The sequence below is a fragment of the Momordica charantia genome (assembly GCF_013281855.1).
Source record: "Momordica charantia cultivar OHB3-1 chromosome 7 unlocalized genomic scaffold, Mcharantia_2.0 BLBB01000007.1, whole genome shotgun sequence".
Taxonomy (NCBI): Eukaryota; Viridiplantae; Streptophyta; class Magnoliopsida; order Cucurbitales; family Cucurbitaceae; genus Momordica; species Momordica charantia.
Genome location: NW_028275165.1, coordinates 20,056,604 through 20,079,910, shown reverse-complemented (window position 1 = coordinate 20,079,910; position 23,307 = coordinate 20,056,604). Strand labels below are relative to the sequence as shown.

Here is a 23,307-nt window from a genome sequence, read left to right as displayed (position 1 = left end):
GAATTTTGGAAAAATAATATTTCTGAAGTTGAACTTTGATGCGAAAATTATTGAAATATTTGATTTTGGAGCTCCACTAATGTATATTTAGAGCCAAACACCATCAAATAAATTTGTGAATTAATTTTATTTGGGACGCAATTTTGTTAAATCTAATTTAAATGGCCAATGAAAGACACGTGACCTATTTTTTCTTTAATAAAAATGTGTGCATAAGACGTAGCCGTTGTGATTGTTACCCTCATAAAAATATTTTAATATATATTTGCAAATCTTTCTATAAAGAAAAAAAGTAATTATTGTGATGAAAATTTGAACATGTTATAAGCCGAGTTTTTTTTTTCTTTTTTTGTTCTGTATTGAAATTAGTTTTTCGTAACATTTTGATAGTTTATAAAAATATTTAAATGAGTTTTATTTTAGTTGGGTTTAACTAAACAGAAGGGCAAAGAAATTTCATCACCCAATTTAGTTCCTACGGCCGAAAGGAAAGAAATCGCCAAAAAATGGCAACAACCTTGAATCCTACAAACTTCAATAGAGAAAAAAAGGTTGGGCTTCCCATTTGGCAACAGAAATAACTGTCGTACAAAAAATTTTCCATTTTCACCCCTCTCTTCGTCACTATAAATTCATCTCAATTCCACACTCTCTTCAAACCAGAGCCTAAGGGGCAAACCAATCTTCTATATTATACCAACAAGCCCCAGCAGCTCTGCTGTTTCAGAAAAGAAAAAAAAAAGAAAAAAAAAGTTTAAACACCAAAATATTTTTTTTTCTTTTTTTTTTTCCTTTCAATAAATTGTTTATTCACCGTCCAAGATGTCGGGCGACGATGGTGGAAAGAAGAAAATCGCAATCGTCAGCGTCTCCGCTCTGGTCCTCGTGGCGATGGTGGTGGCCGTAGCTGTCACCAATTCTAAAAGCGCCGCTCCTGATACAGCGTCCGGCGGTGAAATTACAACTTCGACAAAATCAATCAAAGCAATCTGCCAACCCACTGATTACAAAGAAATTTGCGAAGAAAGCCTTACGAAGGAGGGAGTAACCAATACAGACCCAAAAGAGTTGCTCAAGTCGGCGTTTAAAATCGCCACGGATTACGTAAACGGGGCGATTCAAAACTCGACGACTCTGAAAGAGCTGGCCAAAGATCCACGAGCCAACCAAGCCTTACAAAATTGCCGCGAGCTCCTCGAGTTCGCCATCGACGACATCAAACAGTCGTTCGACAGAATCGGCACATTCCAAATGGGCGAAGTCAAAGCGTTCGTCGAGGATTTGAAAGTGTGGCTCAGTGGTGCAATGACGTACGAGGACACTTGTTTGGACGGGTTCGAGAACACCACCGGTGAGGCGGGCGAGAAGATGAAGCAGTTTTTGAAGTCGTCTCAGCAACTGACCAGTAATGGTCTAGCCATGGTCACCGAATTGTCCAAAACTTTGGGTGATCTTCAGCTTCCCACATTGGGCCGACGGCTCATGGGTGAGGACGGTATCTCGGAATGGGTCAGTGACACCAATAGACGGCTGTTGCAGGCTGGGCCACCCGCAGTTAAGCCTAACGTGGTGGTGGCACAGGACGGAAGTGGGAAATACAAGACCATTAACGAGGCTTTGGCTGAAATTCCCAAAAATAGTAACGTCACCTTTGTGATCCATGTCAAGGCCGGTATTTATAAGGAACATGTTGTCATTACGAAGGCTATGACCCACGTCACCATGTACGGAGATGGTCCCACCAAAACCGTCGTCACCGGTAGCCTTAACTACGTTGACGGTATTCAAACTTTCAAGACAGCCTCATTCGGTAAGTTGTTCTTTTCTGTACCTTTATATCTATATGCTCAAGGCCATTGAAATAAACTAATTTGGATTCGTGAAATGCAGCTGCCATCGGGGCCAACTTCTTCGCGAGAGACATGGGTTTCGAGAACACTGCAGGGCCTACTAAGCATCAGGCCGTGGCGCTGCGTGTCCAATCCGATAGATCGATCTTCTACAACTGCAGAATGGACGGGTACCAAGATACACTGTATACCCAAGCCCACCGTCAGTTCTACCGCGACTGTGTCATCACTGGCACTATTGACTTCGTATTCGGAAACGCTGCGGCCGTGTTCCAGAACTGTCAGCTGGTGGTCCGAAAGCCAATGGACAACCAACAGTGCATCGTGACAGCTCAAGGTCGGCTCGAGGAGCGTGAGCCAACCGCACTTGTATTCCAGAGCTGCCACTTTACGTCCGACCCAGCCTACTACCCACATAGAGCTGTGAACAAGGCTTACTTGGGGAGGCCATGGAAGGCATATTCCCGCACCATCATCATGCAGTCTAAAATCGACGACCTAATCCAACCTGAGGGATGGTTGCCATGGATGGGCACCTTTGGGCTTGACACATTGTTCTACGTTGAGTTTCAGAACACCGGACCGGGGGCGAACAAGAGCAAGAGAGTTGAGTGGGCCGGTATTAAAGAGATCACACCACAGCAAATCCTTGCTTTCACCCCCAAACCCTTCATCGACGGTGATGCTTGGATCAAGGACAAGGGAATTCCCTACTCATCTAATATGATGTAGGAATGAATGCGCACTCCAGTACAATAAATTTAGACCCTATAGACCGGGTGAGCTACGACCAATTTTTAAATATTTATGGATTGTGTATATTTTTGAAAAAGTATAAATTGTTATACTCTCCATAAATTTCAATCATTAATCAACCGACAAGATAAATAACTGAGAATAATCTGACCCACTAATAACAATACCGTATAATTTCTTTAACTTTCTCATATACTTTCTCATGATTTCAATTCTTTTTTAGTTTTTGTTTCTTTTTTTTTTCAATTAAAAGAAAATAAAAAACACGCAAACGGCTTCCCAATTCTCTCTTTACAATTTGAAATTATAATGATTTCTCCTAATCTGAGATCCACCGCACACAACCTTTCTCAATTTTATCAACCCGGATGAGGGGAAGACGGGTTCGGAAAGGGAGTGATGAGTGTAAAATATATATATATTTTTTAAAATGGGGATATTTTAGTCTTTATACAAATATAAAAGAAGAAAAGAGGTAAAAATAAAACTTTTTTTTTTTGTTGATGCAGAAAATAAAAAATGTTGAAGGGTCACAATTGGAAAGGGGCAAAGATACAACTTAAAAATTAATTGAGATAAAAAATTTGGAGGCAGTGATTTTAGTAAATAGAAGAGAGATATTCAAAATACCTTTCTTGACATGATATAGAAATTTAAAACTAAAAAAATATATGGAAAAAAATTGCGTCCAATAGGATTTGAACCTATACCAAAGGTTTAGAAGACCTCTGTCCTATCCGTTAGACAATGGACGCTTTTCATTCCAATTTTTTTTTTCGTATTTTTACCTCTCTTATTCGTTAAAAAAATGTGTGAGAATTCCGGAAATTGCATATCATGAAGGTAAAAAATAAAATAAAAATAAAATAATTAAATGATATATAATTAAAAATATTTGTTCACACAAGATTTTTGGAAAAATAATATTTCTGACTTGAACTTGATACGAAAATTATTTGGGACGGACCAATGAAATACACGTAACCTATTTTTTCCTTTAATTTTAATTTGAAGATAATTTATAATATGTCTAAATTTTAATAAATTTGTATTCATAAGACGTAGCGTTTATGATTGTTAACCTTATAAAAGTATTTTAATATATATTTGTAAATCTTTCTATAAAGAAAAAAAGAAATTGTTGCGATGAAAATTAGAACAATATGTTATAAGCGAAGTTTTTTTTCCTTCCTTAAATAGAATTGAAATTAGTTTTTCGTAACATTTTGATAGTTTATAAAAATATTTGAATAATTTTTATTTTAGTTGTGTTAGTTTTATTTTAGTTAAGTTTAACTAATCAAAAGGCCAACGAATTTGGTCGTTTTTGTTCCTAAAGCCGAGGAAAGAAATCGCCCAAAAATGGCACCAACCTTGAATCCCACAAATTTCAATTGAGAAAAAAAAGTTGGACTTCCCATTTGGCAACAGAAATAACTGCCCTTCAAAATATTTTCCATTTCTACCCCTCTCTTCGTCACTATAAATTCATCTCAATTCCACACTCTCTTCAAACCAGAGCCCAAGGGGCAAACCAATCTTCTATATACCAAGAAGCCCCGGGAGCTCTGCTGTTTCAGAAAAGAAAAAAAAGACTTCTTTTTTTTCCTTTATTTTCCCTTTCAATAAGTTGTTTATTCGCCGTCCAAGATGTCGGGTGACGACGGTGGAAAGAAGAAAATCGCAATCGTGAGCGTCTCTGCTCTAGTCCTTGTGGCGATGGTGGCAGCCGATGCTGTCACCAACTCTAAAAGCACCGCTCCTGATACAGCATCCGGCAGTGAAATTACGACATCGACAAAATCAATCAAAGCAATCTGCCAACCCACAAAGCCTTACAAAGGAGGGAGTCACCAGTACGGACCCAAAAGAGCTTGTCAAGTCAGCGTTCAAAATCGCCACGGATTACGTAAATGGAGCGATTCAAAACTCAACGACTCTAAAAGAGCTGGCCAAAGATCCACGAGCCAACCAAGCCTTACAAAACTGTCGCGAGCTCCTCGAGTTCGCCATCGACGACATAAAACAGTCGTTCGACAGAATCGGCACATTCCAAATGGGCGAAGTCAAAGCGTTCGTCGAGGATTTGAAAGTGTGGCTTAGTGGTGCAATGACGTACGAGGACACTTGTTTGGACGGGTTCGAGAACACCACGGGTGAGGCGGGCGAGAAGATGAAACAGTTTTTGAAGTCGTCTCAGCAACTGACTAGTACGGTCTAGCCATGGTCACCGAATTGTCCAAAACTTTGGGTGATCTTTAGCTTCCCACATTGGGCCGATGGCTCATGGGCGAGGATGACATCCCACCCGCAGTTAAGCCCAACGTGGTGGTGGCACAGGACGGAAGTGGGAAATACAAGACCATTAACGAGGCTTTGGCTGAAATTCCCAAAAATAGTAATGTCACCTTTGTGATCCATGTCAAGGCCGGTATTTATAAGGAACATGTTGTTATTACGAAGGCTATGACCCACGTCACCATGTACGGTGATGGCCCCACCAAAACCGTCGTCACCGGTAGCCTTAACTACGTTGACGGTATTCAAACTTTCAAGACAGCCTCATTTGGTAAGTTCTTCTTTTCCATACCTTTATATCTGGAATAAACTAATTTGAATTCGTGAAATGTAGCTGCCATCGGGGCCAACTTCTTCGCGAGAGACCAACTTCTTCGCGAGAGACATGGGTTTCGAGAACACTGCAGGGCCTACTAAGCACCAGGCCGTGGCGCTGTGAGTCCAATCCGACAGATCGATCTTCTACAACTGTAGAATGGACGGGTACCAAGATACACTGTATACCTAAGCCCACCGTCAGTTCTACCGCGATTGTGTCATCACTGGCACCATTGACTTCGTATTTGGAAACGCCGCGGCCGTGTTCCAGAATTGCCAGCTCGTGGTCCGAAAGCCAGTGCATCGTGACAGCCCAAGGCAGGCTCGAGGAGCGTGAGCCAATCACACTAGTGTTCCAGAGCTGCCACTTCACGTCCGACCCAGCCTACTACCCATATAGAGCTGTGAACAAGGCCTACTTGGGGAGGCCATGGAAGGCATATTCTCGCACCATCATCATGCAGTCTCAAATCGACGACCTCATCCAACCCGAGGGATGGTTGCCATGGATGGGCACCTTTGGGCTCGACACATTGTTCTACGTTGAGTTTCAGAACACTGGACCGGGGACGGACAAGAGCAAGAGAGTTAGTTGGGCCGGTATTAAGGAGATCACACCACAACAAATCCTTGCTTTCACCCCCAAACCCTTCATCGACGGCGATGCTTGGATCAAGGACAAGGGAATTCCCTACTCATCTAATATGATGTTAGAACGAAGTCGCACCCCAGTACAATAAATTTAGTGGTTTTTCAATGATTTATCTACTTGGGTTGTGTATATTTTTTTTCTTTGTCTTTGACTCCAATTATTCATTTAATTAATTTGATTTAATTATTTATCTTTTCGTACTTGGCACAAAATACAATCAAACATGATATCAGCGAATTCCCTGATGAGCAGTGAATTCCCCGATTGTCCCGGGTGGGTTTCACAAAGGTAAAATGTTTTAAATATTTACGTAATCTAATTTTTTTTCTTGGGTATCTCTCTCAAATCGGCCTCATTTTATTACATTTGTTATTTTATTTCAAAATTTTTCTTAATAACTTAACAATGCACTTAGTCTAATTCTTCAACGGTTATTTTTTAATTTTCCAACCGCAAGGGGGGGTTTTGTTTACTTATTAATATTATATGAATATATGTAGCTGGATACTTTCCTAAATATTGCAGTGTTTCTCATGGTGTTAATCGTCAGTGATCAAATATTTTGAATCTCTCAATTTTATTGCTCTTCGAGATATTTTAAAAGAGATAATATATTATTAATTAACAATTTTATTGTAAATATTTAAAATAATAAACATTTATGAAATAAATTTTCACTCTGTTTCCTTGAACTGCTCTTTTTTTTTTTTTTTCTAAACTATTAGAGAACAATATATTTTAATAGCTCATAATTTATAATGGTACATAAGTAATTATGTAAAGCAACAATAGTAATTGAAAAAAAAAAATCCAAATACACCTTGGTTTTCATCACGAAGCATCTTGATTTGTTTTTAACTCTTTCCAAGTGGCCCCCAATGGGTGGGGTGTCATTTTCGCTTTGGCCATCCTCTTCTGGCTACGAGCTCGGGATAGTGAGGAGGCCGAGCTGTTGGACGTAGACCAGCTCTTCGCGTGCTTCGAGGCGAAAAGGATAGCTAAGAAGCCTGGTCGGTTTTATATGTGCGCAAGGAAAGGCGCAGGCGGTATAGTTAAGGGGCCGACCTCCATCAAGGGATGGGTGAGGAAGTGGTTCTACGCTTCCGGGGAATGACTCGCAAAGGACGAGTCAGGTCGTTCCTTCTTTGACGTCCCCACTAGGTTTGGGAACCTAGGTACGGAGTAGTTCTTACTTTTCGTAATTTTCTTCTGTCATTCAGGTCTAACTCGGATTTTGTCTTCGTGCAGTTTCAATCCGAGCAGTCCCCGAGCTTACGCAAGCCTCCTTCGATACGCTGAAATACTACAAGGAGCGCTTTCCGAGGGGTAGGAAGGTCGGAACCCTGGTGACCGACGAGCTGCTGCTTGAGTCCGGGCTGCTAGATTACAACCCTGCGTCCCATTGAATCCTCAAGGCCGAACTTTGAACTTGGTATGCCGAGCTTGCCTCCCCCCTTTTTCCTCTAACCTTGTGTTGACCCCTGTTTTTATTTTGCAGCCATGGTTTGCGGATTTGCAAGCGGCGTGAAGCGCAAGTCTAAGGGCCGAGCCCATGCTCTTGAGGCCGCCCAGAGTTCGAAACCTGCCACCCCTGCCGTGGCAGGGCCTGCCTCGGAAGATCCAGCCCCGGTGATCGAGCTGGAGTCTTCTGGGGTTCCCTCGAGGGAGAAGCGCCCTAGGGATCAGACCGAGGCGGTGGACGCCCAGACCGAGGCGGTAGACGCCCCGCCTTTGGGCGAGGAGGCGATGGAGGAAGCCCCTCTGAAGCGAAGAAGGAAGAAAAAGAAGGCGATGTCCCCCTCGGAGGTCGGAGCTTGCAGGGTCTTGCCTGCAAGTTTCGCAGATCGGGTGGACGATCCTGCGGCCAGGATGGGCGGGACGTCCGATGTGACGACACGGTTCAGAATTGAGCCGTCAAGTTCCGGGGTGAGGGACCAGGTGTCCCGCATCTCACCTGCAAGTTTGGACCGCTGCCTAAGGAGGGCGTCCAAATTTGTGAGCGACCCTGGGTCCGTTCTGCAGAGGACCATCGACTACGCCGCCGAGGTAAGACTAGTGCCCCATTTTTGCTTGATTTCGCCCAACAGGTAGTTCGATCTAACTTTTTCCTTGTACCATTTCTCAGGCGTTCATTGCTTCCATTCAATCGGCTCTGGCTGTAAAGGCCGAGCTGGATGGGAGGGAAGTTCTGGCAGCGAGGGAGAAAGAGGAGTTCTCTGCTGCCTTGGAGGCTGCTTCCTCCACCATGAAGGATGAGCTGCTGAAGGCTCGCTCTGAGGTGGAGACTTTGAAGGCCGAGGTGGAGTCCCAGGCTGAGCTGCTAAAGAAGGAAGAGGACATGCGCAAGGCCCAACTCCGAGCTGCCCACGCTATTACCAGGGGCCTGGAGAGGGAGAAGTTCCAGCTCCTGAAAGAGAAGGACGACATGCTCCAAGCGCTTGAAGCGAAGGATAAGGAGCTGGAGCATGCGACTGCCGAGCTGGAGACGGCGAAGGAGCGCCTCAGCAATGGAGTCCTACTGGAGGAATCATTTAGGCAACATCCTGACTTCGATGGATTTGCCAAAGATTTTTCTGACGCGGGCTTCAAGTTCCTCATGAAGGGCATTGCTTCCGACATGCCCGACCTTCAGATCGATCTCAGCGGTCTGAAAAGGAGGTATGCCGAGAAGTGGGCGTCTGGTCCTGGCGGCACCCTTGGCCCCCAAGCGTTGGTGGAACAGTATGTCAGAGATCTGGACTCTGACTACTCCGATCCCGAAGAGGACCAGGTCGGCTCCACTCAAGAGGGCGCTTCTCAAGCGGGCTCTTAGGCGACCACCCTTCACGAGGCTTTTCGCTGTTCTTCCTCCCTTTTCTTTGGTTTTGTAAGTGTCAGGGCAGAGCTGCAAGGTCTATAAGCCTTGGCTCTGCTCTTCATTCAATAAAGAGACTCCCATTTGCTTCTACTTTGTTGTCGGCAACCTCTTTTCTTTGCTTTTCTTTGAACCGCAGCTAATGTCACCTCGCACCTCTTACTTTTGAGGTCGCGCCTTTAATTAAAATAATTTGAAAGCTTGAGTTTGAATCTCTTAATGTTCAATACATTGCACCAACTCTGGATTTTTAACATTTCACCCTTAAATTAAAAAGGTAAAAAGGCTAAAATCCTAAGTCCGTAGCTATTCTTCATATCGTTCCTCGTACCCCCAAGTTCGGAGGCTTGATCATTTTGAACTTTCCACATCGCCCCCTTTGCCTTGAAGGTTTGAATTTTAAGTTCGTCAGTGGTTTTGGCATCGCACCTCGTACCCTTAGACTTCGAAGAATTGAATTTAAACCAACTGCTGGAATGCGATCGCGTGGGAGTCCGTGGCCCCCATTTAATTTCTTGTCGAACTCGGAAGCATGAAATTAAATCATCACATTCATTCCGATCATAATTCTTTTGGAACAGTCTTTACAGATGCATTGAAAATCCTTTTGTCATTTCAAGGATAATAACGCTTCAGGTGCTCCCCGTTCCACGGGTGCGCGAGGACGTCTCCTCTCAGATCGGCCAATATGTACGTCCCAGGTCGGACTATGCCCTTGACCTCGAACGGGCCCTCCCAGGCCGGATCAAGGGCACCCACATGCGTTTGGACCCTCCTTAAGACCAGATGTCCGACCTGAAAGGCCCGAGGTCGAACGCGGGCATTGTAATGTCTGGCCATTCTGCCCTGATATTCCGCCAGGCGTAGCTGGGCCATTGCTCTTCTTTCTTCCAACAAGTCGAGGTTGAGGAGCAGCCCATTCTCATTCGTCGTAGGCTCGTAATGCTCTACTCTGTCAGATGGCATGTCGATCTCAACCGGGACTACAGCTTCGGAGCCGAAGGCCAGGGAGAACGGGGTCTCACCCGTCGACTCTCGTTGGGTGGTCCGGTACGACCATAGAACCTCTGGTAGCTCCTCGGCCCACCTGCCTTTCTTGGAGTCCAGTCTAAGTTTGATGCCTCGCTTGATGATCTTGTTGACCGCCTCCACCTGCCCATTTGCTTGCGGATGTGCGGGGGACGAGCTGAGATGACTTATGTCGAGTTTGCTGCAAAAGTCTTTAAACTTGGCGTTGTCAAACTGCTTCCCATTGTCTGTCACTATGGCCTGCGGTATACCAAAGCGACATATGATATTCGTCCATACGAAGGACGTGACCCTGGATTCCGTTATGTGGGAGAGCGCCTCGGCCTCGGCCCACTTGGTGAAGTAATCCACAGCAACCACAGCGAACTTGGTCTGGCCCTTGCCCAAAGGGAAAGGGCCAATGATATCCACCCCCCACTGCGCGAATGGCCACGGGGCCGAGATGGGGGTGAGCAGCTCGGGAGGTTGGTGGATTATGGCCCCGTAGCGTTGGCAATTGTCGCAAGTTCTAACGAACTTCTTGGCGTCTTGGCTGAGGGTCGGCCAATAGTATCCTTGCCGGATCACTTTGGCTGACAGCGACCGGGCGCCTGAGTGATTGCCGCACACTCCTTCGTGGATCTCTCTGAGGACGTACAGGCCCTCTTTAGGGGTTAGACATTTCAATAGAGGCAGGGAAAAGCCACGTCGGTACAATGCACCATCTCGAACCACGAACCGAGCTGCCCACCTTGCCAACTTTCTGCGCTCCTTGGGATCTTGTGGTGAGTTGCCCCTAATGAAGTCCGTGATCGGGTCCATCCATGAGGATTCTGGAGCGCCGATCTCCATCAGATCTGGCTCTAAGATCGAGGGATTATCTAGGATCTCGACGGGGACCGACCTGGCGAGGTCGGTCTCGTACGCCGATGCTAACTTGGCCAAGGCGTCAGCATTAGAATTTTCTGCTCGCGGAATCCGGCTTACCTCGTAAGTTCGAAACTGGGCGAGGTATGATCTGACCTTGCCCAAATACTTCTCCATTCGGGTGTCTTTGGCTTGGTATTCGTCCTTGATCTGGCTCACAACCAGCTGGGAGTCACTGAAGACCTTAACACAAGAGGCCCCCAATGCTCGAGCGATTCGCAGGCCGACAATAAATGCTTCATACTCAGCCTCGTTGTTAGAAGTCCGGAAGCTGAACCGCAAGGCATACTCAAATCGCTCACCCCCTGGTCCGAGCAAGAGGACCCCGGCTCCGCACCCCTTCTCATTGGAGGATCCGTCGACATAGACTGTCCAAGGTAGGTCGGACTTGCTCAGATCGGAAGGTGGTGTGAGCTCGGCTATGAAATCTGCCGCTGCTTGTCCTTTCAACGCAGTTCTGGGTTCGAACTGGATGTCGTACTCACTTAGCTCTATTGCCCACTTCATTAGGCGTCCGGAAGCTTCCGGCTTGTGGAAGATACTTTTAAGGGGCAAGTTAGTTAGCACCACCACCGTATGGGCTTGGAAGTATGGTCTATGTCGTCGGGCCGAGGTGACCAAAGCGAGAGCCAACTTCTCCATCTGAGGGTATCTAGTCTCGGCTTCGGTCATAGCCTTGCTTGTGTAGTAGACCGGGTTTTGCCGCGCTTCCTCTTGCCTGATTAGGGCCGAGCTGACGGCACTGTCAGACACTGCTAGGTACAATTGGAGCTTGTCCCCCGGCATGAGCTTGACAAGCAAGGGTGCCGAACAGAGGTAGCTCTTCAATTGCTGAAACGCTTGCTCGCACTCCGCTGTCCATTCAAACGGCCCTTTCTTTCGTAAGACCTTGAAGAAAGAGAGGCACTTATCTGTCGACCTTGAAACAAACCGGTTCAGGGCCGCAATCCTGCCATTGAGGCACTGAAGCTGCTTCAGCGTTTTAGGTGCCTCCATCTCGATCACGGCTTTAATCTTTTCGGGGTTGGCCTCGATTCCCCGGTTGTTTACCATGAAGCCAAGGAATTTTCCCGAGGAGACTCCAAAGGCACACTTAGCAGGGTTGAGCTTCATTTGATATGCCCTCAGAACCTCGAAGGCTTCGGCCAGGTCGGAGAGATGCGACTTAGACTGCTTGCTCTTGACAAGCATGTCGTCCACATACACTTCCATATTCCGACCGATCTGCTTGGCGAACATTTTGTTCACCATTCTCTGGTAGGTCGCTCCTGCGTTCTTTAACCCGAAGGGCATGACCTTGTAGCAGTACAGACCTTGGTCTGTTATGAAAGCGGTATGACCTTCATCTGGGACATGCATCTTGATTTGGTTGTACCCAGAGTAGGCGTCCATGAAGGTGAGCAGTTCGTGCCCGGCTGTGGCGTCCACGAGCTGATCAATCCTCGGCAGTGGGAAGCAATCTTTCGGACATGCCTTATTTAAGTTCGTAAAATCTACGCACATTCTCCACTTGCCGTTAGATTTTTTAACTAATACAACATTGGAGAGCCACTCGGGATACGAAATTTCTCTTATGTATTCAGCTTTCAAAAGTTTGTTAACTTCCTCAACAATTACATCACTCCTCTCCTTGTTTATAGGTCTTCTTTTTTGTTTCACAGGTCGGAATGATGGATCTATGCTGAGGCGATGTGTCATAATTCGCGGGTCAAATGCCAGGCATGTCCTCATGGGACCACGCAAAGACGTCCGAGTTGGATCTGAGGAAGTGGATTAGCTCCTCTCTGTCGGTGGCCCCCAGCTTGGTTCCTATGCTTACCTGCTTCTCGGGACTAAGCAGAGGAACAAGCTCGAGCTTCTCAGTGGGTGCGGCAAACTCCTTCCTCGGCTGGTCGGCCTCGAACTCGGGCATCCCATCCCTGAGAGTTTCGAGGGCGCAGACCGATGAGCCTTCGAGTGCGGCGGCATAGCACTCCCTCGAAGCGGTCTGTTCTCCTCGGACCGTGCCCACGCCATTGGGGGTGGAATACTTCAAAATTTGATGAAGTGTTGAGGGAATGGCCCGAAATGAGTGGATGATGGGTCTCCCAAAGATGGCGTTATAGGCCGATCTATCGTCAACTACCACGAACTCGGCCATTTGAGTGACCCGAGTTTGGTCTTGCCCCAGCGTGACCGGCAAGTCGATGCAACCCTCTGGGATGACCGATTCTCCAGAGAACCCAACCAGCGGCGTCGGGCTTCTCTTCAATTGCGACCTCGTCCAGCCCAAGGCGAGGTAGGTCGGTAAGGACAGGATGTTAGCGGCTGCACCCCCGTCTACCAGCACTCTCCTGACCACCACATGATCAATCAAGGGAGCAATCACAAGGGCATCATTGTGGGGCAGGTGGACCTCCTCCAAGTCTGCACCGTCGAAGGTGATTGGGCAGGTCGGCCTCTGCTCCCTGATGATGCACACCTCGCGCCTGGCTGCACGGGCTAACTCCTTTCTTTTATGTCCGGATTGACCCCCGCTTGGCCCTCCAAAAATGGTATTGATGACCGCAGGTCGGTCGGTGCGCCGGGGTGGCGTCCTTGAACGCTTTTGCTCTTCCTTTTTCTCTGCTGAGCTGGTCCTGGGCTTTCCCACAAACTTCTTGAAGTAGCCGTCTTGAATTAGATCCTTAATTTGGCGCTTCAATTCCCAGCAGTCCGACGTGTTGTGGCCGTGCTCCTGATGGAAGCGGCAATACTTGTCCTTGCTGCGCGTCTCCGGGGCTCCCCGAAGTTTCTCCGGACGCTTGAGTAATTTTTCCATTCCAGAATCCTCGATGTTCGTTAGGATCTCGGAAATTGGAATCGTGGTTGGGGTGAAGCGCTCGTAAGGTCGGCTCCTGGTAGGTCCGTTCTCCGCCCTTCGATACTCAGCTCGGCCGCTGGAAAAGGATCCCTTGTCCTTGGACTTGGGATCTGCCCTTTCATCTTTTCCACTTCTGCCCCGGCCGATCTTTCGTTCAGGTCGGCCGATTTTGGTTCGGAGGAGCTCCTGTTCATCGATGACTTTCTTCGCCTTCTGGAGCACCTCGGCGAAGGTGGTCGGGGCCTCCTCTCCAAGTTTCACCGTGAGGGCTTCGTCGGCTAGACCGGTGAGGAAATAGCACATGGCCGAGTCATCGGAGCAGTGTGCAACCTTCAACTGCTCCTCCTGGAATCTGGTGACATACTCCCGCAGCGTCTCACCCTCCTTCTGCCTGATGGTGGCGAGATGGGTCGCTGTCTTTTTGTCATAGTGCCGAGAAGAGAACTGGGCGAGGAACTCCCTTCTCAGCTGAGAGTAGGTCGAGATCGACTTGGCTGGCAGTCTCCGGTACCACAATCGCGCGCTGCCAGTAAGCGCGATCTGAAAGGCGCGGCATTTGATTGCGTCTGATGCCGCTTGGAAGTCCATGAGGCCTTCAAAGACCTCAACATAGTCCTTGGGGTCCTTCGTCCCGTCATAAGGCTTCACGGTAGGAGCTTTGAACTTCGGAGGGATTGGTGCTTCCAAAACGTCCGAGGTGAAAGGCGATTCTACCAAGTCGCCGTTGTTCAGTGAATCGTCTTTCTGCTCACATTTGGCCTTTAAGGCCTCCACCTGAGCATCGAGCTCCCCCTCAGCTGGTCGAACTCCTCCCTTGTGATTATCCCTGCGGGATTGTGAGAGGATTCAGCCTGCTGGTTGGAGCTCCTGTGGGAGCGGGATGGTGACTGCCCTTTTCGGAGAGACGAGCCTCTCTTTCTGTTGAGATGCTCGCGGAGGTCTCCCCTCTGGCGAGTGTACCCCTCACTCTCGTTGTCTTCGGGACGTTCTTCCTCGGCTGGGCCGAGGTGGGAACCCCTTTGCTCGCGTACGTCCATGCGCGTCACTCGATTTTCAGATCGGGACCCTGCGCCTGCAGCTAGCACCATTTCGTTATACATTGCCTCCATGGAGCGCATTTGTGTGCGCATTGCCTCCATCTCTCTCTGGAGCGCATCAAAGTTCTCGCTTGTTGGAGCCGGAGCTGGACCCCGGGCGGCCTTCTTAGAGGTCCCACCTCGGCCACGGGTGGCCTTGGACGTCCTCAGGTGCGCAGGCGGTAGGGCAGGCGCGGTGATCCGTGCCGACCTGCGGAGGGGTTCCGTTGCTAGGCCATCGTGACCTTGCCCCTCTACCGCCGCTGCTCCGACCTCCCTCTGGTGGGCATCGCTGGCAGCTAGAGTCCTTCGATCTGTCTTATTGGTCGAATTCGCTGGTTGAACCATGTTCGCTCGCGTGTTGGTTTAAAGGAATTGGGATGACTTAGATTGTCAGTCGTCCCCACAGACGGCGCCAAATGTTTATGCAAGGATGTGCACAACAGTGTGTTCCTGATTGTAGCTCGAACTCGGCCTCCGGATCGACCTGAACACTTGGGCGGACCTGCACAAAAAGGTGAGCACTCCGACGATCAAGTTAGTATAGGTCGGATTCCAAGTTTAGTTCGAAGCCAGAAATCATCGTACCTGATCGGGGAGTGAGGTCCTCTACTTATGGGTGGTGGTCCCGCTAATCTAGCGACGGTTACATTCGGTAATCTCGGGACCGTCGGTTACACCCGGTAATCTCGGGACCGACGGTTACGCCCGATAATCACGCCGCAAACAGTTGCTCATCTCGGCCCATACCGAGCTCCCCGGTAGGTCAGACCTGGGTCAGGTCCACCTCGGCCCTCATACTTAGCATTTTTCGGCGTTGGTGGCGGCCAGCTCGGCTATCCGAGCTGGGCATGACTCATGAGCCATCTTGGAGCACCAATAGGGATCCTCCACGTGTCCAGGGTATTCCCTTCCCCAAACAATGTTGAAAATTGGGAAGGGCAAAAATAAAGTCCAACTTAAAAATTAATTGGGATAAAATAGTAAATACAAGAAAGATAAATCATGAAAGTAAAAAATTTGAAAATAAAATAATTAAAAATATTTGATTTTCTCATGGTTGACACAAGATTTTTGGAAAAATAATATTTTCCGAGCTCAACTTATTGCGGAAATTATTGAAAAATTTGATTTTGGACCTCCACTTATGTGAATTTAGAGCCAAACACCGTGGAATAAGTTTGTGAATTAATTTTATTTGGGGCGCAATTTTGTTAAATCCAATGTAAATGACCAATGAAAGACACGTAACCTATTTTTTTCTTTAATTTTAATTTGAAGATAATTTCTAATACGTTCAAATTTTAATAAAATTGTGTGCATGGGACGTAGTAGTCGTCTATGACTGTTACCCACATAAAACTATTTTAATTTATATTTGTAAATCTTTCTATAAAGAAAAAAAGTAATTATTGTGATGAAAATTTGAACAACATGTTAATAAGCCAAGTTTTTTTTCCTTCCTTAAATTTAATTGAAATGAGTTTTTCGTAACATTTTGATAGTTTATAAAAAAATTTAAATAATTTTTATTTTAGTTGGGTTAGTTTTATTTTAGTTAAGTTTAACTAATCAAAAGGGCAAAGAAAATTGGTCAATTTAGTTCCTAAAGCCGAGCAAAGAAATTGCCCAAAAATGGCACAACCTTCGATTGAGAAAAAAAAGTTGGACTTCCCATTTGGCAACAGAAATAACTGCCCTTCAAAATATTTTCCATTTCTACCCCTCTCTTCGTCACTATAAATTCATCTCAATTCCACACTCTCTTCAAACCAGAGCCCAAGGGGCAAACCAATCTTCTATATACCAAAAAGCCCCGGGAGCTCTGCTGTTTCAGAAAAGAAAAAGAAAATCTTCTTTTTTTTCCTTTTTTTCCCTTTCAATAAGTTGTTTATTCGTCGTCCAAGATGTCTAGCGATGATGGTGGAAAGAAAAAAATCGCAATTGTGAGCGTCTCCGCTCTGGTCCTTGTGGCGATGGTGGTGGCTGTCGCTGTCACCAACTCTAAAAGCGCCGCTCCTGATACAGCATCCAGTGGCGAAATTACAACGTCCACAAAAGCAATCAAAGCAATTTGCCAACCCACTGATTACAAAGAAATTTGCGAAGAAAGCCTTACCAAGGAGGGAGTAACCAGTACGGACCCAAAAGAATTGGTCAAGTCGGCGTTCAAAATCGCCACGGATTACGTAAACGGGGCGATTCAAAACTCCACGACTCTGAAAGAGCTGGCTAAAGATCCACGAGCCAACCAAGCCTTACAAAACTGTCGCGAGCTCCTCGAGTTCGCCATCGACGATATCAAACAGTCGTTCGACAGAATCAGCACATTTCAAATGGGCGAAGTCAAAGCGTTCGTCGAGGATTTGAAAGTGTGGCTCAGTGGTGCAATGACGTACGAGGACACTTGTTTGGATGGGTTCGAGAACACCACCGGTGAGGCGGGTGAGAAGATGAAGCAGTTTTTGAAGTCGTCTCAGCAACTGACCAGTAATGGTCTAGCCATGGTCACCGAATTGTCCAAAACTTTGGGTGATCTTCAGCTTCCAACATTGGGCCGACGCCTCATGGGCGAGGACGGCATCCCGGAATGGGTCAGCGACACCAATAGGCGGCTGTTGCAGGCTGGGCCACCCGCAGTTAAGCCCAACGTGGTGGTGGCACAAGACGGAAGTGGGAAATACAAGACCATTAACGAGGCTTTGGCTGAAATTCCCAAAAAGAGTAATGTCACCTTTGTGATCCATGTCAAGGCCGGTATTTATGAGGAACATGTTGTCATTACGAAAGCTATGACCCACGTCACCATGTATGGAGATGGCCCCACCAAAACCGTCGTCACCGGTAGCCTTAACTACGTTGACGGTATTCAAACTTTCAAGACAGCCTCATTCGGTAAGTTCTTTTTTCGTACCTTTATATCTATATGCTCAAGACCATTGGAATAAACTAATTTGGATTTGTGAAATGCAGCTGCCATTGGAGCCAACTTCTTCGCGAGAGACATGGGTTTCGAGAACTCTGCAGGACCTACTAAGCACCAGGCCGTGGCATTGCGAGTCCAATCCGACAGATCGATCTTCTACAACTGCAGAATGGACGGGTACCAAGATACGCTGTACACCCAAACCCACCGTCAATTCTACCGCGACTGCGTCATCACTGGCACCATTGACTTCGTATTTGGAAACGCCGCGGCCGTGTTCCAGAATTGCCAGCTCGTGGTCCGAAAGCCAATGGACAACCAACAGTGCATCGTGACAGCCCAAGGCAGGCTCGAGGAGCGTGAGCCAACCGCACTCGTGTTCCAGAGCTGCCACTTCACGTCCGACCCAGCCTACTACCCACATAGAGCTGTGAACAAGGCCTACTTGGGGAGGCCATGGAAGGCATATTCTCGCACCATCATCATGCAGTCTCAAATCGACGACCTCATCCAACCCGAGGGATGGTTGCCATGGATGGGCACCTTTGGGCTCGACACATTGTTCTACGTTGAGTTTCAGAACACTGGACCGGGGGCGGACAAGAGCAAGAGAGTTAGTTGGGCCGGTATTAAGGAGATCACACCACAACAAATCCTTGCTTTCACCCCCAAACCCTTCATCGACGGCGATGCTTGGATCAAGGACAAGGGAATTCCCTACTCATCTAATATGATGTTAGAACGAAGCCGCACTCCAGTACAATAAATTTTGACCCTATAAATAGGGGTGAGATGCTACAATAAATTTTGACCCTATAAATAGGGTTGAGAAGCTACGACCATATTTTAAAATAAGTGGATAAATAATATCGTACAAGTCAAAGTCAAAGAAAAGGTAATAATTATTATTTCTTACCTTCTGGTTGATTTTGACAAATATATCAAATTAAACTAATGTTGAATCAGACTATATTTGGTTGTCAAAATAATAATAATAATAAAACATGTGTAAAAATGAATCGCATTGAACTAAGAAAAAAAGGATAAAAAGAAAAGGCTGAAGGTTCATTCCACTTTTCTTACCCTATGATTGATTTTGATAAATATATCAAATTAAACTAATGTTGAATCAGAATCAGACCATGACGTGGTCGTCAAAATAATAATAATAATTATAATAATAAAAAAGATGTGTAAAAATGAATCTTCACATTGAACTAAGAAAATAAAGGATAAAGGAAATGACTGAAGGTTCATCCCACTTCGTTCATTGAACTAACACACTATCAACTTATTCTTCAACAGGCCTTGCTAAAATGTATAATACATTAAAAAGTTTATTAATAAATGGAGGTAATTTCATATAATTTTACGGTGAAGATATATATAATCAACCAAAATGTCAAAATGTTCAAACTAAACAAATAGAAAAAGAATTAAAGGCAGAAGGTTCATCCACCTACCTTATTTACATTCTTCGACAAGGCTTAGTAAAATATATAATACGTATGCCGAAATTTTCTTACCTATGAATTTATTCTTTTGTTTGCCCTCGAAAGCTTGAGTTGATTAGTATCAATTCTGTGAGCTAGAAGGAAACTTGCAAGATTGGAAACATATGTCACAAATTTTACAGATTTAAATTTGGTATAAAAATAATTGATATGATTTAGACAAAATCGACAACAACATAGTATTTAATTTAAAATCGAGGGTCACCCTCCCTGGATCCGCCCTTGAGAGCTTGTGTAGTTGGTTTGTGCAGTGGGTGACATAGATTGTATACCTTTTGAATGGTTTTGGCTCCTCCTTTTATTGAGTGACTTGGGAAGCTGTGTCGTCCTTGGAGATTTGTTGGCAAAATTCTACACAAGCTTTGGGTATAATTTTAGATTTGGTGCTTGACACCAACCATCTTGGGAAGAGCTCTGGTTGCGCTCAAAGACTAGGTAAACACGAATCAAAACTTGAATTAAACTCGAGCTAGTCATTGGAGTCGTCGTGGATAGGCACAATACTTCATTGCTGCAATGGAAAGCTTTATACTACAAAAACGGAAGCTCTATACTACAAGAAACTATTTATGAAAGAGAAAGGTTGTTTACCACCATTTTTCAAATTCTCCACCCATATAGTCTTTCTTCTAACACGAATGATCGATTGTTGATTATTGGTTTTGGTTGTACTGTTTTGATTGTTAAGACTAACATCGATACGTAAGTTTATTAGTTCACAGTTAGGACTTTAGATAAATTAATAGAGTAGCACGTCTCCTTATAATAGTGGTCAATAGTGATTATTTAGAACACCAAACTAGATGCACGCCGGGACCAAATTATCTCTTAGTCACTATTTGGCGAAAGGAACAAGTTGAAAATCAAGATTTCTTGCCAAAGTTATTATTTTGATTATTTTACGCAAAAAAATTGAAAATTAAAATTCAGTGCCAAAATATGATATTTAACTTATTTGGTGAAACAAATCATAAACTCTCGCTAAAACTAATATGAACATTAAAATTAATCAGAATTATGAATCAAGATTCAATGTCATATATTATATTTTTCGAGATCCATACACAGATACACGTGCATAATGTTGCTAAAATAATTGAAAAAGAGAAGTAAAATGACGCCAGAAAGATGGAGCTTGAACAAAAATGCTGCTGAAGAGAATTTCAAGAATGGTTCGTGAAAATGGAGATTTTGTGAAATTTGGAAATGTGGAAACATTTCAAATATATGCAACTAAAGTACAAAACAATAATTATTAAATGACAAGATTTAGCACTTAATAAAAATATTTAATAGGCCAAAAACGAACCTAATTTTAATGGCAATTGACATATATCTCAAAATATAGATTCTATCGTTGCTATAGTAATTAAGGAAGAGATAAATCATGAAAATAAACGATTTGAAAATAAAATAATTAAATGTTATATAATTGAAAAGATCTCATTTTCACATAAAAATATTTCGATATATATATTTGTAAATATTTCTATAAAGAGAAAAAAAAGTGTTTGATCACAAAATAATTAAGTTCAGTTCGGATTAGTACACCGTTGTATGAAGGACATGCAAAACAGAGTTAACACTCCTACGTACAAGTCAGTACACAATCCAATCAATACTCAAAGAGAATATTATTTCTCGTACCTTGAGTTAGAGGCGAGGTTCTCTATTCATAAAGTCAAACTCCCTACGGGACTTCTAATAGCATTCTAACTACTTTCTAACCACCTATGATTGGGGTGTCTTGTCAAAGAACATGTCTGTTATCTTCGCACTGATAGATGCTCTTCACGACTGGTTTGTACCTTAAAAAAAAAACCAGCTACATAAGATATGGCTCAGCTCGACAAGTTGAGTTGCATAAACTTGTTCACCTGAATCTTTATATCTGAATAATCATGATAATTGAGGTGATAATTTGCCTCCAATTATTGGAGTGAAGCAAACTTTTCGTAACATTTTGATAATTTATAAAAATATTTGAATGAGTTTTCTTTTATTGGGTTTAACTAATCAAAAGGGTAAAGAAATTTCATTGGTCATTTTAGTTCGGATAGCCGAGGGAAGAAATCGACCAAAAATGGAACCAAACCTTAAATCCCACAAATTTAGCCTATGGGTGGAGAAAAAAAAGTTGGACCTCCCATTTTGTAATAGAAACGACTGTCATTCAAAATATTTTCCATTTTTACCCCTCCCTTCCCCACTATAAATTCACCTCATTCCCACACTCTCTTCAAACCAGAGCCCAAGGGGCAAACCAATCTTATATCTACCGAGAAGCCCCAGCAGCTCTGCTGTTTCAGAAAAGAAAAAAAAAAACTAAAACTAAATATATATATATATATATATATATATATATATATATATATATATTACTTCCTTTTTTTCATTTAATAAGTTGTTTATTTAGCATCCAATTATGTCCGGCGATGCTGGTGACCAGAAAAAGAAGAAAATTGCAGTCGTGAGCGTCTCCGCTCTGATCTTGGTGGCGATGGTGGTGGCTGTTGCCGTCGGTGTCAGTAACCCTCACGACGTCGATCACGATGACGGTCACGATACGGAGTCCGACGATGGCCACCAAATTACAACGTCGACAAAATCAATCAAATCCATCTGCCAACCCACTGATTACAAAGACGTTTGCGAAGAAAGCCTTGCGACGGAGGGCGTAACCGCGACGGACCCGAAAGAGTTGATCAAGTCGGCGTTCAAAATAGCCACGAATCACATAAACGCGGCGATTCAAAACTCCACGACTTTGAAAGAGCTGGCCAAAGATCCACGAGCCAACCAAGCCTTACAAAACTGCCGCGAGCTCCTCGAATACGCCATCGACGACATCAAAGAGTCGTTCGAACGAATCGGCACATTTGAAGTGGGCAAAGTCAAAGAGTTCATTGACGATTTAAAAATCTGGCTGACTGGTGCCTTGACCTACGAGGACACTTGTTTGGATGGGTTCGAGAACACCACCGGCGAAGCGGGCGAGAAAATGAGGCAGTTTTTGAAGTCGTCTCAGCAACTTACCAGTAACAGTTTAGCCATGGTTACCGAATTGGCCAACAGTTTGGGCAATCTTCAGATTCCCACATTGGGCCGTCGGCTCATGGCCGAAAACGACGCCCCAGAATGGGTCAGCGACACCAATAGGCGACTGTTGCAGGCTGGGCCGGTGACGGTTAAGCCCAACGTAGTGGTAGCGCAGGACGGAAGTGGGAAATACAAGACCATTAATGAGGCTTTGGTTGAAATTCCCCAAAAGAGTAACGTCACGTTTGTGATCTACGTCAAGGCCGGTATTTATAAGGAAACTGTTGTCATTACGAATGCTATGACCCACGTCACCATGTACGGAGATGGCCCCACCAAAACCGTCGTCACTGGTAGCCTCAACTACATCGACGGTGTTCAAACTTTCAAGACCGCCACCTTCGGTAAGTCCTTTCTTTCTGGATATATTTATATGCTGATCATCGTTAAAAAAATTAATTAATTTAATTTGTGAAATGCAGCGACTATTGGTACCAATTTCTTTGCAAGAGATATGGGTTTCGAGAATAGCGCTGGGCCTGCGAAGCACCAGGCCGTGGCGCTGCGAGTCCAATCCGACAGATCGATCTTCTACAACTGTCGAATGGATGGATACCAAGACACGTTGTACGCACAGACTCACCGTCATTTCTATCGCGACTGCGTCATCACTGGCACCATCGACTTCGTGTTTGGAAACTCAGCCGCCATCTTCCAAAACTGCAAGCTAGTGGTCCGAAAGCCACTGGACAACCAGCAGTGCATCGTGACGGCTCATGGGCGGCTCGGGAAGCGTGAGCCGACTGCACTCGTGTTTCAGGGTTGTCATTTTACATCTGACCCAACGTACTACCCGCACCGAGCCGTGAACAAGGCGTACTTGGGGAGGCCATGGAAGGCATATTCTCGAACCATCATCATGCAGTCTCAAATCGACGACCTAATCCAACCCGAGGGATGGCTACCGTGGATGGGCAACTTTGGGCTGAACACATTGTTCTACGCTGAGTTGCAGAACACAGGACCGGGGGCAGACAAAAGCAAGAGAGTGAAGTGGCGCGGGATTAAAGAGATCACACCGAAACATGCCGTTGATTTCACCCCGAGACCCTTCATCGATGGTGACGCTTGGATCAAGCCTAAAGGAATCCCCTACTCATCTTACATGATGTAACCAATAAATTTTAAATTAATTATTATTAACATTTTTCCCTTTTTTTTCTTGCATCTCTTAATCTTTTGCCACT

The 23,307-nt window shown here is 45.1% G+C and overlaps 3 protein-coding genes, 1 non-coding gene and 1 pseudogene across 5 annotated transcripts; 4 read left to right on the top strand and 1 right to left on the bottom strand.

Annotated features, from left to right (window-relative positions):
* Window positions 1-672: 672 nt before the first annotated feature.
* On the top strand, window positions 673-2,721 carry LOC148210514 (putative pectinesterase/pectinesterase inhibitor 21). Its single transcript, XM_088126220.1, has 2 exons — window positions 673-1,810; window positions 1,891-2,721. Exons 1-2 carry the CDS (start codon window positions 823-825, stop codon window positions 2,580-2,582), a joined length of 1,680 nt encoding a protein of 559 aa, XP_087982346.1. The 5' UTR covers window positions 673-822; the 3' UTR covers window positions 2,583-2,721.
* A 568-nt stretch (window positions 2,722-3,289) lies between these two features.
* TRNAR-UCU (transfer RNA arginine (anticodon UCU)) lies at window positions 3,290-3,361 on the bottom strand. The gene has a single exon. It is a non-coding gene; the product is annotated as a tRNA-Arg (tRNA).
* Window positions 3,362-4,132: 771 nt separating this feature from the next.
* On the top strand, window positions 4,133-6,064 carry LOC148210513 (putative pectinesterase/pectinesterase inhibitor 28; annotated as a pseudogene). Its single transcript, XR_015792117.1, has 2 exons — window positions 4,133-5,175; window positions 5,239-6,064. The product of XR_015792117.1 is annotated as a putative pectinesterase/pectinesterase inhibitor 28 (transcript).
* A 10,297-nt stretch (window positions 6,065-16,361) lies between these two features.
* On the top strand, window positions 16,362-18,362 carry LOC148210512 (putative pectinesterase/pectinesterase inhibitor 21). Its single transcript, XM_088126646.1, has 2 exons — window positions 16,362-17,476; window positions 17,555-18,362. The coding sequence occupies exons 1-2, from the start codon at window positions 16,489-16,491 to the stop codon at window positions 18,271-18,273; spliced, it is 1,707 nt and encodes a 568-aa protein (XP_087982772.1). The 5' UTR covers window positions 16,362-16,488; the 3' UTR covers window positions 18,274-18,362.
* Window positions 18,363-21,290: 2,928 nt separating this feature from the next.
* Window positions 21,291-23,287, top strand: LOC111009613 (putative pectinesterase/pectinesterase inhibitor 28). Its single transcript, XM_022282748.2, has 2 exons — window positions 21,291-22,464; window positions 22,543-23,287. The coding sequence occupies exons 1-2, from the start codon at window positions 21,447-21,449 to the stop codon at window positions 23,232-23,234; spliced, it is 1,710 nt and encodes a 569-aa protein (XP_022138440.1). The 5' UTR covers window positions 21,291-21,446; the 3' UTR covers window positions 23,235-23,287.
* The last annotated feature ends 20 nt before the right edge of the window (window positions 23,288-23,307 follow it).